Genomic DNA, 18,051 nt, shown 5'->3' with positions numbered 1-18,051 from the left:
ACATAGTGTGAAAGCATTAACTCCAATGCTCCTCTTTTAATATATAAGGGATTGTATATTGATTTATGCTTTTTCTCATTATTGATCTCTTTTGCCGGCAAGAAACCATTACATTTTATTTTTAGTAAACTATATTCTCTTATTTAATCCATCAACAAACAAGTCATTAAATCTAACGAATATTTGTAGTGTTTATCTATGATGCAAGTTGTAACAGGGAAAAGTTTGTAAAGAAAATAAATTAATACCCCTGAAAGATATGCATACACACTAATCTACTTGCAGAATTTTGAACTGATTTTCAATGAACCATGAATTAGCTAACGTCTATTTATCATGAAACTTAAATGTTAAAACCCAAAAAAGAAGCTTATGTACGTTTGAGTTTCATGTTATAGGCCCATTAAATATTGGGCTTTAGTTTACGAAATAAAAAATGGGTAAATGCATGAACAAACTGCGTTTTGGTTTTGGACTGTAGTCAATGCGTCTTCGTTGGTGACATATAATTGGCTTAGTTGGCATTTGACAAAAAAGGTTACTTCCTTCCAACTTCCAAACACAAACACCAATAATTTTCATATTTTCCAACTTATTTTTATTATTCTATGGGGATCAGTATTTTATTATTTTGATTCCTTCTAATTAATAAAACGTTTTTACCAACCAACATGTCCAAACCCACATTTTAATCAAGAAAATAACTCTTGTTAACTTTTCTAAAAATATATCATTTCATAATTCCAAAAATTCAAAAAAAAATTACAAATTACAAAATTGGCCAAATATTATATTAAAAAATAGAAAATAGTTTGTTATCCTATCAAAACCGGAAAGATAAACCGAAATAAGAAACAATTTGAAATCGGATAATTATTAAGTACAGTGTGGTAGGTTAAAAATAAAATAAAAACGTGGCTTAAAATAAGATTTAGCATAAAATAAAGTAATCTTTCTGTCACCACAAAAATAGGGAGAATAAAAATAAAAAATAAGAAAAGCTTAGCTGGACGTTTCTCCCTCTCCCTCTCTCTCCATAAATCTTGAGATTCCAGAGCTGATCCACTTCCGATTTACCAATAAGAAAAGCTTACCTGGACGTCTCTCTCTATCTTTCTCGAAAGTTTATACCTTTTTGAGGTATCTTTCTCGTGAAAGCTCACCTCTTTCTCATCTTTGTATATATACACACATCAGGAAACAAACTCTTCTTTACCACGACAAGATCGTTTCCACTCGGGTTTTAACATTTACTTTGCTGAGAAAACCAAGTTATATGGATTCTGCTATGGAGATTTGCAACGGTGGGATCTCAAACGGTGACGTTTCGGGTCTATCTTCTAAGCGTGAGAAGCTCATTATCGATACAGACCCAGGCATAGGTGAGGAGGCTTCTTTCATTTGTTTTGAGGTTTGACTTTGATCAACCAACACCCTTTGTGCTTAAGACTTCTTGAATCTGTTTATTTGAAGTCAATATGTGGTAAAGTTTTGATTTTTAAACTTTCTTAATAGCAGCTAGAAGAGGTTCTTTTTTAGTTTTTTGCTTATGGAAACAAGTTTCCTTTCAAAATGTAAAGATCAATAGGAGAATCTGATAGTTATGTATTGTTGGTTTTTTAGATGATAGCATGGCGATAATGATGGCGTTTCAAACACCTGAGCTGGATATATTAGGATTGACTACTGTCTTTGGTAATGTCCAAACACAAGACGCTACACGCAACGCCTTGCTCCTCGTATGTAACAAAACCATCACTTAACTCTGTATAGTTCTCCTTGTGTGATCTCTTTGTGTTTTGATCGTTTGTGCAAAAGAACAGTGTGAGATTGGTGGCTTCCCTGATCTCCCCGTCGCTGAAGGAAGTTCTGAACCCTTGAAGGTACATACACTCTTTCTCTCTTCTCTTCTCTGCTCCGTGGAACTCGTTGTGACATTAGCTTCTGTTGTGTTGTTGACTCTTAGGGTGGGATTCCACGAGTTGCTGATTTCGTGCACGGTAAAAATGGGCTTGGAGACGTATCTGTTCCTTCTCCTTGTAGAAAGAAATGTGACAAGAGTGCAGCTGAGTTCTTAGTTGAGAAAGTCTCTCAATACCCCGGTGAAGTCACCGTTCTCGCCCTTGGACCTCTGACCAACTTAGCAATAGTAAGAAGACTCGTAACCAATCTCAATTCTTTAAATCTTATGATCCGGTTTGTGTTTCTGACACCATGACTCGTGTGTTTAGGCCATTAAACGTGATAGTTCATTTGCGAGTAAGGTGAAGAAGATTGTTATACTTGGTGGAGCTTTCTTCTCTTTAGGGAATGTTAATCCTGCAGCTGAGGCTAATGTAAAGAAACATCCATTAAACCTCTTCTTTAATCTTCTGCTAATGAAAACAATTTATGAGTTTGTTTCTCTGTATGCAGATATATAATGACCCGGAAGCAGCTGATGTGGTGTTCACGTGTGGAGCTGATATCACTGTCGTTGGGATAAACATCACAACCCAACTTAAACTATCAGGTGAATAAACTTTTCTCCTCCCTGTTGTCTCCTTTTAACATTCATCTAAAACCATGTGTATGTGTTTTCTCAGATGATGATCTCTTAGCCCTGCGTGAGTCCAAGGGGAAACACGCTAAGTTACTAAGCGACATGTGCAAATTCTACAGAGATTGGCATGTCAAATCTGATGGTGTTTATGGTAAAAAGAAGAAACTGTGATCATACCAAGGTTATGAAGTTTGCATGTTTTTTATTCAAAATGTTTATTGTTGCTGGTTTTCAGGAGTGTACCTTCATGACCCGGTCAGCTTTGTGGCTGTAGTACGGCCTGATCTATTCACATACAAGAAAGGTGTTGTTCGTGTGGAGACTCAAGGAATATGTGTTGGCCACACACTCATGGATCAAGGCCTCAAGAGGTTTTACTAATTATAACTTTATTATTTCACTCTTTTTATATATGTAGACATTTCCTCTAAATGTTGGTTTTGATTTGATTGCAGATGGAATGGGAGCAATCCATGGGTGGGATACTCACCAGTATCAGTGGCGTGGACGGTAGATGTAGATGGAGTTTTGGAATACATCAAAGGCATGCTGATGAAGCCATAAAAAGAATGTTAATATTTCATTTGAAAATGTCATTGTCACATTCATCATGTGTTCTGGTTCTAACCTGAATCTCAATTCAACATTTGTATTTGAACTGTATAATTGCTAAAATTTGGTAAGAAAAAATAAAAGTTAATGAATGGAAACTATCTATCTTCTTCTTCTCGGTTGTCTCCATTGTTGTAAATATTAAAGATAGAAAACCGACCAGAATATTGGTTTGTAGATATATAGGTCCAAAAGCTCCAAAACGAATAATCCGACCCGAATACTCAGCCCTATTGCTAAGTTGATAGCCGGATGTTGTAGTTGAGATGATTTAATTTAAGAGTTGTCTATGGCCTTGATTGTTTGCGTTTACTTATAAGTTTACACCTAATAACTACTATTTATTTCATATGAACCCATATGTGTGATGACAAAAAGAAAAAGAAAAAAGTGAGCCCATGAAAGCGTAAATGCACTAATGACCAGTAGGGATGAGACGTAAGTTGAGATAGGGAAACAGGTGGGTCACGTAAGAATAATCATAGCCAATGATCATAACAAACAAGTAACCGAGCGATCATAGAAAAATCGTTAAAAGTCGTTCATACTACATCTTCACACGAGTGAGAGACTTGACATCTCCCCACCAGATATCTACTGTGATCTGCTAAAACACTCTTCTTCAACATACACAGACACAAACACGAAACAGCTAAACTAAACTGTAAATAGAGAACCTTTGTTGTGTAGGTAACTAACGTGATTCAAGCCCATTATGCCCAGTATGATGCGAAAAAGCATTTTGATGTTGTCAAAAAGTGCGGAACAAAAGCTTTATGATATCAGTGTATTGGCAAAAACTTGACCTTAATTTTTTTTTCTATTTTTTTTTAACTTAACCTTAATTTTGGCATGGGTTCATTACTGGTTTTTTTTTTTGAAGTTTTATTTGTCAGATTATATTTCAAATAACTGGATGTGTTTTTTGTTTTTTTATACAATGCAATCTATCAATTGTTTTTTACTATCGCTTTTGATAAACTTCACTGAATAAACGAAGTTTCATACGAAAATGATAGTGTAAATTTTTAACTCATTATCTAGCTAAATATTTTACTAAATGACATATGTTAATTTTTTTATAGAAATTGTAATCACGCTAATAGGTTTCAATACTTCTTATTATGATTAAAAGTTGAAGGGTAGAGTGGGAACATGTGAAGAGGGTAGAGTAAGGATTCAATGAGATGGTTGTAACAGGTTGGGCTCACTTTGCATAATTGTATCTACAGGCAGAAATGGTGGATGATGCTGATCATCATCATGATGAAGTTGGGAGGAGTACTCATGAGTACTTCTGCTACCACTTTTTATTCTTAACCTGTAAGTAAGAAATTATATTTTGAATTTATTTATTACATCCAAACTATATACAGTAAATGTGTGTATATAAATGCATTATCCATCAGGGGGGCATGATTTGCCAGATGTATAGAGTTGTGCAAACTGTTTTATTTAACCAAACCATTTAAAGCAAATTATTATAGTTGGACTTGGGGTCCTTTTTTTTTTTCTTATAGTTGGACATGTTTAGGCTTTGATTAGTAACAATGATATATGCAAATTAGAAAATTCAATTAGCTACTTAAAACAAATTTTAGAGATTGCAATTATATAATTTCAATTAATTGGCATAATAGGCTATTATTGTTTCTAAAATTCTAGAGTGATTTGAAGACCACATGTGTATACATAATCTTCCTCGAATTATTTTTTCCTGATTTTGAGAGGTAATTTATTTACTTTATGGGAAAACTATACACGAAAGACATTCTGCATCTTTAAACTAGTTTGTTGGGACGATTGAGTGTTAGCAATAAACATTGCAGTTTGGTTGCGTTCTATACTGATAAATATTAAATGTCAAATTGAATAAGTCTGTCCTTGTTGGCTTTTTTAATGAACTCAGTAACTTCTCTTTTTACTTTGTTGTCCATGACAATAACTTCCTTAAATCATTAGGTCAGATTATCTTTTTCTTTTCCCCTTTGCACTAATTTTCAGTAACTGGTATTTAAGATACGCTGAAAAAGTTAATATGAAAAGAACAATTGGATAATTGCACTAGCTAAAAAAGGAAAAGCAGAAAAAGATAGAATTAAAGTTTTTTTATATAATTAGAGGAGCTTGGTCATCATTGGATGTTACAGAAGAAGAGAGTTTATTATGAGACTGGCTACTCCTACTTCAAATTCGTGAGTACCCTAAGACCCATTTTGTCTCCCATCTCTTATAGGCTTTTATCTATTACTGCTGAAGTAACTCTATGTGTTACATTCCAACATTTAAAATTTTAGTCGAGCAGATTATATATGAAGTTGAAGGTTCTATTCGCTTAGATATATTAAGAACTGGACTAGAACCGTTCTCAAATTTAAGAAGTTTTCAGTTTTAGAGCCTATAGATTTTGATGATTTTTTCCCTGGTAGTCATCATATTTTCTGCTTTTCTTTATCTTTTGTGTACAAGCTTTACCTTTTTAATTTGTTCAAACATTCGGTATGATTCAGATAGACCGAGTACTAGTTAGCTAACCAAACTGAAAAAAGTCCTCTAACTTGAACTATACCGTCCACTTGACCGCTCGCTCGCTATATGCAAATCAATCTCAAATTTGTTTTGATGATTTTAACAATTTCTTAAGTTTGTTTTAACATTTAAGCATAGGGAAGCATTCTCGTTTGGTTTATTTTCAAGTTTACATTTATAACATCTCCAGTGCCTTCATGTTTTATATTCCACCTTTTCTAATTGTGAACATTATACGGAATATAACTTTAATTTCAAAGGTCTAGAAATCGTACATTTTATAACCATTTAAGATGTTTATAATACTGTTAAGAAATACGGTGTGTGCAGATTATCAAACTTGATTCTCAACTTTTAACTCACATAAAGTTGCGAACCAAATAGAGGATCATGAGAAAAAAAATATTTTTTTGGTTGCATAAACCTCATTAAAGAAAAAATATCATAACATATTTACATATTTATAAAATTACCAGTAAAATGATTTTATCATCATATAAATATGAATGGGTCTACTTTTATTTTGTAGTGAATATTATTGAACTGATATTCATTTCTTATTATTTAATGTACTTATTGATTTTCACTTGAATTAATATTTGATATATGGATCAAGATGTACTTTGGTTGGGATCAATTTGAAATATTTAGCAAAAAAATTAAATTCTATTTTCTAATATTTTAGCTCCTAATACTTTCCTCCGCCCATGTCCATTCGAACACTTTACCCACTTAGACACATCACTTGATCATACGCTTTCAGTTATCTTTTGTTTTTAACACTGGATCTTATTAAGCCATATCGGCAATCAAAGTTGTGAAGTTTCAACAACGGTCAAACTCAAAAGGAATAATGATGAAAATAAAGGGATCACAACCCAAAAGGGACAGAAAAAATGCAAACCAGGATGCTTGTAGAGGACTGAAACACATCGGTTAAAAAACCAGACTATGTGTTTCTTAGTAAAGGCAGACGGATGTTCCATACATTTTGAGTTGGATATGACGTTCGCTAAGCGAGTTTAAAACGAAAAGAATATTCATCGTGGGACAAAATTCGTTGTAATATTTATGAATCCACAAAATATGGAAATAAAGATAAAATGGTTACACCTATTGGTTTGTAAATTAATATAAAGTAGCGCATGTGCATAAAGATACAATTTTGCACGATAGTGTAACACCCAGAGAGCAAAGCTAACACGGTGCTTCCTCTTTATATAACTTTTGGTTGCCTTTTATGAGATTAAATATCAGTAACAGAAGATTTGTGTAGATAAAACAAAACAAAGCAAAACAAAACAAAGTGGAACCCCAAAATGCAGGCGAATGCATGGAAAATTAAAAACAAACTAATTTTAAGAATGAGTTAAAACTTTGATAGCTTATAATAAGTTGGCTGAGCATTTTTGTTTTTCCGAAAATTGAGTCATTGTTGCAATTTCAAGTTTTATATGAGGTAGATAATTAACTTCCGTTGTACATACTGATCGGAAGACAAAAAAAAAAGACTACATACTGTGGTTATTAATTACTTTTCTAATAATAAATATTACTCCCTCCGCTTTTTAATATAAGTCGTTTTAGAAAAAAAAATTTGTTCCAAATTATATGTCGTTTTCGGTTTTCTATGTAAAATTTATTAATAATTAATGTTGTATGACCAATGATAATATATTTTTTATTTTTCTATTGGTTGAATTGTGGTTAGGTAAATAATTAATGATATTTTTGTTTAAAAAACATAAGAAATTAATGGGTTTTTTAATCTACATGCATAGCTGTAAAATGATTTATATTAAAAAACAGAGAGAGTATATAATATATATTAAAATTTACTGCATGGAAAATCCACAACGCCATGCAAAAACATTACATAATGTGTATAACCTAACATCAACTTTAGTGGGCTAGCTAGTTGCAAACTTGCAATGATCACAATGTCTAAAAATGTGCAAGACATTAGACCATCTCCAATGGGATTCTATTTTTTCTTCTGTAATTTATGCTAAAATAGAGTAAATCTATTATAATGTAACTTTTGCTTAAATAGTGTTACTCTATAATAGAATTACTCTATTATAGAGTGAAATATAGAGGGATGTCACTTTTTCACTCTAAATATAGAGTAAAATATGACATTCCTATATATTTTACTTTATAATAGAGTAACTCTATTATAGAGTAACATCATTGGAGCAAAAGTTATAATATAATAGAATTACTCTATTTTAATGTAAATTATAAAGGAAAAAATAGAGTACTATTGGAAATGCTCTTAGATGGTGTCACAAGTTTTGGAACTACTAAACCAAAGAAGTTTAGAAACTTCACAAAGACTAGATGATTAACAAGGTACGAATTTTAGTTCAAAAAAATTAAACAAGGTTCAAATTTTAACATTTGCACAAAAAACAAAGTACGAATTACAAGAATGGTAGATTCGTCGAACAAGAACATACACAGAGATATGTACGTGGGATTATCATTATAGGAAACAAAATCTCATAAATAATTGATATTGGTTGAGTTGCTGAATAACTAAAGGAAAACAGAGTTTATGATAATTCCGTTCTTTTTTAATAAAATACAAATACATATGTAGAAGATGAGCATTTCCACCCCAATTTTCTTATAAATGAATTATATTATAGATGAGTTTTGATCCAATGTATGTCTTTATAATAGATCTTCTCTATTATAAATAGTTAAATATCTACATTGAATAGAACTCATCTATTAATATATTTTAGAAAAATATAGTACTGGATCGGAAATAGTAAACAATATTTTCATGACCATGTGTACTATTCTACAGATTACATTTTTCTTGAAAACAATTCAATTAAAAAAAATGACATCATTGAAGAAGAAAACGGAAAAACAAAGTTTTTACTTAAACAACTAAATAGATAAATCACAATGGTGGTATATCGGTCATAATATGATCTTTATCACACCAAATACGAATCTAACAACGTTCCTTATAGGGGTGGGCACTTTACCCGATATCCGAAGTGGCACCCGAACCCGATCCGAAAAAACCGAACCGAAATCCGAACCGAAGTAGCAAAATACCCGAACGGGTATTGAATAAGGAGAGATTGGATACCCGAACCCGAACGGATAATACCCGAACCCGAATGGATATCCGAATATAACCGAACATATGTATAATTAACCTTATGTTTCTAGTTTATATCTCTCATTTTATATAAAATATTTATATTGATACTACACATAATTTAAGTTCATATGATATACATACAATTACGGAAAAATGATTTGCTACTCACTTAAAATGCATGTCAAGTTTTTTATTTCAAAAATTAACAAAAAGTTATATCCAAAATTAAAAAAAATAACTAAATTAGTGTTTTTTTAGTTTTAAAATGTTATGTCCAAATCTATTAACCATTCAATCTATTAAATATAAAAAATTAGTTAACTAAAAGTTATATTTTTAAATACAATAAACTTGAGAAATGAAAATTTTAATTTTTTTTTTTTCAAAATCTAAATATCCGAACCCGATCCGAAATAACCGAATCCGAACTAAAAATACCCGAACCCGACCCGAAGTACAGAAATACCCGAACGGGTTCTAGACCTCTATACCGAAATACCCGAAAATCCGAAATACCCGATCCGAACCCGAACGGGTACCCGAACGCCCACCCCTAGTTCCTTATGAATTATATGCAATTGAGGTCTGTTTGATAGAAGTTAGAACTAGAGTGTCTCGAATTGTTTTGTTCTTCAAAATTTAAAGAAATGTCGACCCTAAATCAAGGACATTGTAAAAAACGAAGAAAATATTCATAGAGAGCGCGTTTGGTATATCTGTTGCAAGTTGGAAGGTTTTGTAAACATCATATGAAAATATAACTAGAAAGTGCATAAATTAATGGCTTCCCAGCGTGTGTATAATATGTAGTTTTATCTCTGTGATTTGTATCAGCTGCAAAAAAAACCCTTTTTTCTTAATTAATACTATATTTCAGACCCATGCATATCATTAGTGCTCCCACCCCACAAAATCTTCATTAACAATTCGTTGTATGTTTTAAAAGTTAGGAGATGTTATGATAATGTTTCCATGCAATGCAATATGGACGCACTTTATACCTTATGGAGACCCAAAACATAAAAAGAAATAAAGCTCTAAAGGGACGAAATGATGACAAATTATAATGATTAAAAGTGGGAAATATATAGTTTCATACTCACACGATCTAACATACTATAGAGCATACATTTTGATGTCCTGCATATACAACCAATCAATATAGCATTTATTCTAATATTCAAGGGTGTTTATATCACTAAGACCAACACATAAGTGATTATTGGCTAAATGCAGACTATATATTTGCTTAGAAATTTTTAAGAAAAGCAATCTGTTAAATTAGCATATAATTAAATATTTTATTATAATGAGAAAGAGACCCAAACCATTCGGGGCTGAGATATCATTTCAAATTCTCCTAACAATAACATGGATGACTCACACATACACCTCCCTACTTATTAATTATCATTGCCTTTGATGTAAGCAAGAAGTGCAACCACTATTTAATTTTCACTTCCATTTTTATTTATTTATAGTTCCATTTCAAGACACACAATAATTAATGGGTTCGAACTTGTGTGTTTGAAACTTTAAAACCGATGGCAAAAAAAAAGAAACTTTAAACCATTGTCATTTTGGAACTCTTAGCGCAACAACAGCACACCAACTAATCATTCACCCTTCACAACGTATGCATTCAACGATTTCCGAATTTATTCCGTGAATAAAATGCAAAATCCAAAAAAAAATCACAAAATTTGCTAAAGTAAACAGTAATTATAAACGTGAAAGTGTAATAATTCGTATTGTTGTGCAACCAAACGAGGTCCATGAGGGACGCTGGTTAGTGAAGCTAAACGATGAAGCGACGAAAGAGCCCATAAAAGATTAAACAAATCCAACTTGTAATGTAATCTACTTAGCTATATGTTATTTTCACACAGTGACACACGCATAAACACATAACAGAGTTATTGATTCTCTTAACCTCATTCTTCATAATTTCTCTCTTTTTCTTTTCCTTTTAATTATATCAATCTTTATCTAAATAAAGGATGGTGAAAGAAGAAAAGGGTCATGAAGAAAAATCGGACACGAACACCCTGTAACATGTGTTATTATCGCTGATGATGACTAGTGTTGACTAAACCAACATTGACCAAACCGTGTAATGAAATAAGTAAAGAGAGTAATGAAAATGGTCCAACCTAAAATTTAAATTGAATCATGAATGATGATGGTTCGAACCAATCCCAAACCATCATTGCGAATCTTTAAGGGACGACGGCCTATAGAGACCCTCCTCTTCATCATCATCATCATCATTCATCATCATCATTTTCACTCAAATACTCGTTTCAACCGTTTTGTAATATTAATTTTATACTATCTAAGTATGGAACCAAGCCGGTCTACATACTAGTACTTGTTTGAAACATTGTGATGACATCTATAAATTTCTGTTGGCCTATGATGATATCATAATAAACTGTAAACGGGAATGATTACTTGGCGGGTGAGGAAATGAACATGTTATAACGGTTATCTAATACCAAACCAAAATGTGAAGATGCAAGTAAAAGACGAGAATAACCCTATGCTATTGAGAAAATTCAAATGAAGCAAAGAAAGTAAAACCCTCCTCCAAGTACTTTTTTTCCTCTAATTTTCTTCTTTATTTCGATCATCATTCACATGACGCAACACAAATCTTTTTCTCACTTTTGCCTCGCAAGTTATTATTAAAGTATTTAGAAAAGAAACAAAAACAAAATACAGAGAGCTGCGAATTCGGCTGCCATGTAAGCATAAACACAACACAAAGCATGATTGTTGTGTCAGGAGACTAGCTTTTGTGGCTCTATATAAGAGACACTATCTTCGTTTTGTTCTCTTTGTCCCTCTCTACCTTTCATACAAATCTCTCTCTCTTACAAACATATAAACACACTTCACTTCTTCTCACCCCATTCGAACACTCTTACCTAAAGGTAATATCTCTCCCCTCACGTACAAGCAACGTGAATATCATTCACATAACCACCCAACTATTTTTTTTCGTTCTTTATTTTTATATAACACACCTTTAAATTAATGGAAAAAAACTTAAAGCTTTAAATCCTTTTCTTTCAGACAAAGCCAACCGAATAAACCCTATTTGTTTGTCTTTTTCGATTTTTTTGCTGTTTCGAAACTTCTTTTATAATAAAGATCATTTTGGCTCTGTTTTTTGCTTGTACCTGCTTGGTTTGCGTCGGTTTCATTTCTTTTATCTTCTGTAAATGTGTTTTGTATTTTCGTTTTCAAACTTCATCATTATACTTACTGCATCATCATTACTTTATTTTTGTTTTCATTGTTGTGGTGGCTTTATCTTTTCTACTCTGGAAACCAAAAAAGAGTATGATTCTTCTTCTGTTTGGGCATTGATTTTTATTTACAAGAAAATTGACATTTTTGGTTGACAACGAAATAAATGCAGTCATAATTTTTGCTTAATTTAATTCCACATAAAACGTGTGAAGCTGCACAACCCATGTGGTGCTGCAATGATTTAACCTCAACTATAATCATAGCATAGAGCTTTAATAAATCAAACCTTCATATTCTTGTTCTTTTAGCTTTCACAGAGCAAGGTTTATCGAAATGGAGAGGCTAAACTCGAAGCTATACCTGCAAAACTGTTTTATGATAAAGGAGAATGAAAGGTTGAGGAAGAAAGCTCAGATTCTGAACCAGGAGAATCAACAGCTTCTCTTGGAGCTCAAACAGAAGCTCTCCAAAACCAAGAACTCTAATGGATCAAATCAAGGAAGCAACAGCAATCTCTCTTCGTCAAGTTCTGCTTCTGGACAATCCTGATTATGCAGCAAAACTCTTAGGACAAGAATTGGATATGGTAGACCGGAAAATCATCATGACCCTCCCAGCTCAATTAGAAGAACCCATATTATCTTATTTCTTTTCTTTATTAGTGTAATATTAGAAAATGGTTAGTGGTGTTATTAAGGTTATCAACTAGTTTTATTGTTGTTTAATTTTATTTTAATTTGTGGGTTCTTCTAGTTTATTTACTACAAAAAGGACAAAAGTGTAGTGTCTCTCTGTCTATCTTCTCAGAGGGATATTTTACTTTTGTTTCCATTTATATGTTAATTAGATTTTCTTTGTTGCCTTTTTCATGTGGGGTTGGTTTTTTAGGATTTGGTGGATTCTGGGACTACATTGTACTACCTTCTGATCTTCTCTTAAACAACCAGTATCTTTATTATTTATATTATTCTACATTTTCCTTTGTTTATTCAAGAATTTTGTTCACTACTTTATACATATTAGCTAAGAGATTTTTCGCACAATAAAAAAGCTAAGAGATTTATGACCTCAACCAGGTTTGTTGTCAAAGCAATATGTAATTGATAAGGAAGTATTGATAATGTAATTTACATGAGGATAAGTATTGATAGTAACGATATAAGAAGATACTCAAGAAAAGGGTTCAGTTAAAACATACGTGGTACTTACTCGTTGCTGGTACCATTTTTAATCACGTGGTCAATAGCTCGGGCTGATGTCTCAAAGCCTTTCTATATTTTATTATTTTGGAGTTTCTTTTTAAAACTTGTACAATTGTACCGAAGCTGTCATTTTCTTCTTTTAATTATTCATAATTATATTTTGTTACACCATAAAAAAAAATCAAGTGTTTATGAGAAATTTACAGAGAGAGCTACGAATCTCGATGATACATAAATAGTCCTCTAAGTAAATCATCATCATTCATCATAAACTCAGACTTGAAAAGTCAACTTTGAGATATACTATAACTTTCAGAAAACTATTCCCATTTTATCATTATCCCGAAAATCTCTTTGGAAGATCATTGCACATCATCATCTTCTCACGTACAATTTGTTCAATTTCTATAATCATTACTCCTCTATTTTAAAAGAAAACAAAATAAAAATTCAATGCTCACTGGGCTGGCGGTGAGACCCATTGGGCCTTGACCAAAACTACTTAAAACTTATAAAGAGGCCATTATAGTAATTTCAAGTAGGTGATACACGATGCATAGTATTTTATGAATTGACGAAACTACCCTCAGGCACCTTCTTCTTTGTACGCGAAGTCGTCTAATGAAAAATTGAACCCTAATTTCGATTTCGAGATCTCGAAGATGACGAAGGACTTCGCGATTCCACCAGTGGTCTTCCCCTCCGGCGGATCCACCGCCAACCCCAACGTCCAGCAACGACGCTTCCCCGCCGCTCCCTTCCAACCTCCCCGCCCCTCCTCCTCCGCGATCCCTTTCATGTCCTTCGACATCGGATCCGCCGCCGCCTCCTCCGCCGCCCCCGCGGGACCGTTCACCGGGACCTTAAACTCATCCGCATCCTTCGGAGGAGGAGGCTCCTCCTCCTTCGAAGACGAGGAGCCGCTCCTCGACGAGCTCGGGATCCACCCCGATCAGATCTGGAAGAAGACCAGATCCATCCTCAACCCGTTCCGGATCAACCAAACCGTCCACCACGACTCGGATCTATCCGGCCCGATCTTCCTCTACCTCGCGCTCTGCCTATTCCAGCTCCTCGCGGGGAAGATCCAGTTCGGGGTGATCCTCGGGTGGATCGTGGTGTCGTCGATCTTCCTCTACGCGGTGTTCAACATGCTCGCGGGGAGGAATGGGAATCTGAATCTGCACACGTGTACGAGTTTGGTTGGGTACTGTTTGCTTCCGGTGGTGATTTTGTCTGCTGTGTCGTTGTTTGTGCCGCAGGGAGCTGGGGCGGTTAGGTTTGTGGTTGCGGGGGTGTTTGTGTTGTGGTCGACGAGGGCGTGCTCGGCGTTGGTTGTGTCTTTGGCTGATGGTGGGGAGGAGCATCGTGGGTTGATCTCTTACGCTTGTTTCTTGATCTATACGCTCTTCTCTCTTCTTGTTATATTTTGATGATTTTATGGAGTATTGATAGTTTTTTTTTTAATCTAAAGTTTGTTTGATTTTGTGGTGGGAATAGTGGAGCGATGTGTAAAGGCTTCATGTTTTAATTTTAATTCAATGTTTGTATCTTTTGACTTCAGGATTTTATATTTACAGAGTTTATTATCAATGTGTTTGTGAAAGTGTATCTGAGTGAATGATCATCGGGATTTTACATGCGGTGAACTAATGGAGAAGAAGCTGTGTATTGAGAAGAGCTTATCTGCTTCTGTTTTAGTGTTTCTTTTGCCTTTTTGATTTCCGGTTAGGATGTTGTGGAGATGTGGTTTTAGATCCGATTAGGAATGCTTGACACTGTTAGGAGAGGATTTGCCTATTTGATTATGGTTTTAGGTAAGCAAAAATAAAATAAAAATGAGTTGGTTTAAGCATTTTGGCTGTTTGGAACTAAGGCTTAGTCGAATGAAATGCTCTGATCATCCTCTGGATTGGTCTGTTCTCCGATTAGGTGTCTATAGGGAAGTAGAAGGAAAAATATTCTTGGCTTCAACATATTCTACTACTGTCAATCCCAGATTCTTGCCCTCCCTAAGAGTATTCGCTGTGTCATAAAACGAGTTTTCTACTCAATCATGTTCTTTTGATGGAAATTGCATTAAACAGCATATTGGTTAGCTTGACATCCGCGCAGAGATCAGAGTAAGGCAGGAGATCTTATCTTAACTTGTGTTTGGTCTGAACAGAGGGAGAGGGTTTAGTCGAAAACTTCATATAATATATAGATCAAAAGAGAAAGAAGGAACATAAAAAGGGTTCGAGACCCATATATATTCTTAAAGCGTCTCTTTTGTATCTCTTCCAACAAAAAAATTTTCCAGAAGAAGTCATGAGAGCTGAAGATCAGACAAATCTTAAGTAGTGAAGGATATGTCCAAATCTAATCAACAACTGATCATATTGATCATCATCGTGACACATGAATCCCTTAATCCTCCTCTTGCCACGAAGAGAAACCTGTAATATGATTAAATAACTAAGTTTAATAGATCACTGAATTAAACCCTATTAAGAAACTAAACATGTTTACAGCGTATCATCTTCTTGATTTGTTTTATTTTCAATCTTGATATACAAACATGCATGCGTTCTACATACTAGATCTTTCAAAGGATTCATTATCAATATCACAAATTTTGTTTGATTACTTCTAAGTTCTATCTCTACAGACCAGAAGCCGAGGTCATAGCTCTATTTCAAAAACACCAGAATCTACAGCTTCACCGTCGAGCACAATCTCCCATGGAAACTAAAAAGCAGAGGACGAGCAAATAAGTAAGAAAACGAGTATATGTGGGTCCAGAGAAGAGTTGTGTTCTTCACTATCGCACAAGTGAATTAGGTGACCTTACTTCTTTGCTCGGAAACATGGGGAGAAGAAGTGGAAGTGCGAGAAATACTCCAAGAGATGTTGCCTTTATTAGGCATCCAACCTAAACCTATTTTTTACTTTATTATAAAGTCAACCATCAAAACTTACTCTATAATAGAATTACACTATTTTAGTGAAAATTATAGAAAAAAAATATGTGATAACCTGTCCCGTGGATTCCACTCGTTCCGTGAATTGCATGTTGGCCCTGCAGAGCACCGACTCTAACCTTTCATCTATGAACCTTTACTGACTCCCCCAAATAAGTTATTAGTGTGCTTGACGTTACTCGAACCCAACACTTTACTCTTTAACAACTCTCCCACATGACAAGTTGTCACCAATTGATCAATTAGATTGTTGCAGATCAACTGGTGACAATTTGTCCTCTGGGAGGATTGTGAAAGGATGAAGTCTTGGTTCGAGGAACACCAAGCGCACCAATAACTTACGTGGAGAATTTGTGAGGGCTCACAAAAAAAGGGTTAGGATCAGTGTTCTGTAAGGCCAGCATGGAATCCACATAATGGGTGAGATCCACGAGATAGGTTGTTACAAAATAGGTTTGAGTTGGAAATGATCTTAGACTTGGTTTATTTTGGAGTTATTGTTATGTTTTCTACACTGAGAAAATATTAGCGGGTCTATGACATGCAGACAGAAGCTACATAACTGATTTAAGTTCCATGCTGCTAGTGTTTCTCTTTGTGAGCCAAGAAGCTGTGTAATTGATTTTAAGTTTCATACATCAAGTGTTTCTTTGTGTAATTTCAAGAAGCTGCAAGTATTCGTTTTTGCAAAATTTGTTTACTTGTGCAAAGACCCCTCAGCTTGCTTCCTAGCTAATATTATAGAGATATATTTGGTTGTGGGTAAAGGGTTTAAGTACTGACTTAATCTTCCAAAAGGGTCTAAGTCCAACAAGAGAAGTCATCCAATGGACATGTTTCACGCTCAGAAAGATACTCAACTTTTGTTGTTTGCTTAGTTGTTAATTTATCACCAATGTAGCTCTGGTCTTATACCATATTTTGGCATGGATCATTGTATTTGTAATGATTGTATTCAGTTCCATAACTATATAGGCAGGCCCTAACCTTAGAGTTTGTGGAGGAGTAAAAAGAAAGGAGCTGACTCTTTTGGAAAGTTGGTTGTGCTCTCCCAGTTTGCTGGTTTAGATGTTTTGATAATGTTCTTGGTTTCTTATAACACAACTTCACTTGTAGGTTTGAAAACTATAAAATTTCTCACTGATGATTTGAAAATAGCCGAAGAGCGTTGAATCGTCCAACATACCCAATATACTCATAGGATATAACAAAAATGAGTCCCAAGAATGGATAGTACTACTGACTCAATATAAGAAGATATCCCAAATCCAAAGATATTCATAAGGAACAAAAGAGCTATGTCTCAAACTAATACTTGTGTTTTTTTTTCACTATATGAGCTTCCCAAAGCCTAACTCGGAATGATATAATGTCAATGATTTGTATCGTTTATTCTTATATTTGTCTCCAATGCATTCATATCTCCCATGTTTCCAAGATGTGCACTTAAACTGGGCTAAGTGTACAATGTGGCTAGAAATTCAACGCTTAGATGGGAGACATGTGTTTTCATTCACTTCTTTTTGATCTAGTAACTCCATCAAGCTTTCCACTCTCAGAAAATGCTCTTATAAAAGACAAAATTGTTTGTTAGTTTTGACAAGAAATATAATAATGTAACATGCGACACGATTAGTTGAGTAAAATATGTAGTCAATCAAACATGTGTAAAATAGGTAATCATGACATGTTGAGAGATCCTTGGTAGAGATGGTAAACAATGATTAAGTAGAGTCTATTCTCGTCTTGTGTGTATCCAATTCTACACCATTTTGAGTCTTGAAAAGGCAGAGTAGGCACTCACCTTTTAGTACATTC

General features: G+C 34.0%; 3 protein-coding genes across 4 annotated transcripts; all 3 read left to right on the top strand.

Moving 5' to 3' along the window:
- Window positions 1-1,013: 1,013 nt before the first annotated feature.
- On the top strand, window positions 1,014-3,271 carry LOC125575031 (uridine nucleosidase 1-like). The gene is made up of 9 exons (XM_048780580.1): window positions 1,014-1,382; window positions 1,624-1,739; window positions 1,824-1,883; window positions 1,967-2,149; window positions 2,232-2,336; window positions 2,416-2,512; window positions 2,586-2,693; window positions 2,778-2,913; window positions 2,998-3,271. Exons 1-9 carry the CDS (start codon window positions 1,277-1,279, stop codon window positions 3,104-3,106), a joined length of 1,020 nt encoding a protein of 339 aa, XP_048636537.1. The 5' UTR covers window positions 1,014-1,276; the 3' UTR covers window positions 3,107-3,271.
- An 8,005-nt stretch (window positions 3,272-11,276) lies between these two features.
- On the top strand, window positions 11,277-13,030 carry LOC125609291 (protein LITTLE ZIPPER 4-like). 2 transcript variants are annotated; one of them, XM_048780579.1, is made up of 2 exons: window positions 11,277-11,746; window positions 12,386-13,030. In XM_048780579.1, exon 2 carries the CDS (start codon window positions 12,402-12,404, stop codon window positions 12,615-12,617), a length of 216 nt encoding a protein of 71 aa, XP_048636536.1. In that variant the 5' UTR covers window positions 11,277-11,746; window positions 12,386-12,401; the 3' UTR covers window positions 12,618-13,030. The 2 variants fall into 2 exon arrangements, with proteins under 2 accessions (XP_048636536.1, XP_048636535.1); XM_048780578.1 differs by having other exon boundaries at window positions 11,476-11,746; window positions 12,377-13,030.
- An 811-nt stretch (window positions 13,031-13,841) lies between these two features.
- Window positions 13,842-14,863, top strand: LOC125609290 (protein YIPF5 homolog). Its single transcript, XM_048780577.1, has one exon. It carries the CDS (start codon window positions 13,933-13,935, stop codon window positions 14,701-14,703), a length of 771 nt encoding a protein of 256 aa, XP_048636534.1. The 5' UTR covers window positions 13,842-13,932; the 3' UTR covers window positions 14,704-14,863.
- The last annotated feature ends 3,188 nt before the right edge of the window (window positions 14,864-18,051 follow it).

Source organism: Brassica napus, chromosome A5 (genome assembly GCF_020379485.1).
Source record: "Brassica napus cultivar Da-Ae chromosome A5, Da-Ae, whole genome shotgun sequence".
Taxonomy (NCBI): domain Eukaryota; kingdom Viridiplantae; phylum Streptophyta; class Magnoliopsida; order Brassicales; family Brassicaceae; genus Brassica; species Brassica napus.
Note: the sequence above shows the minus strand (reverse complement) of the source record. Positions and strands in the feature narration are given on the sequence as shown.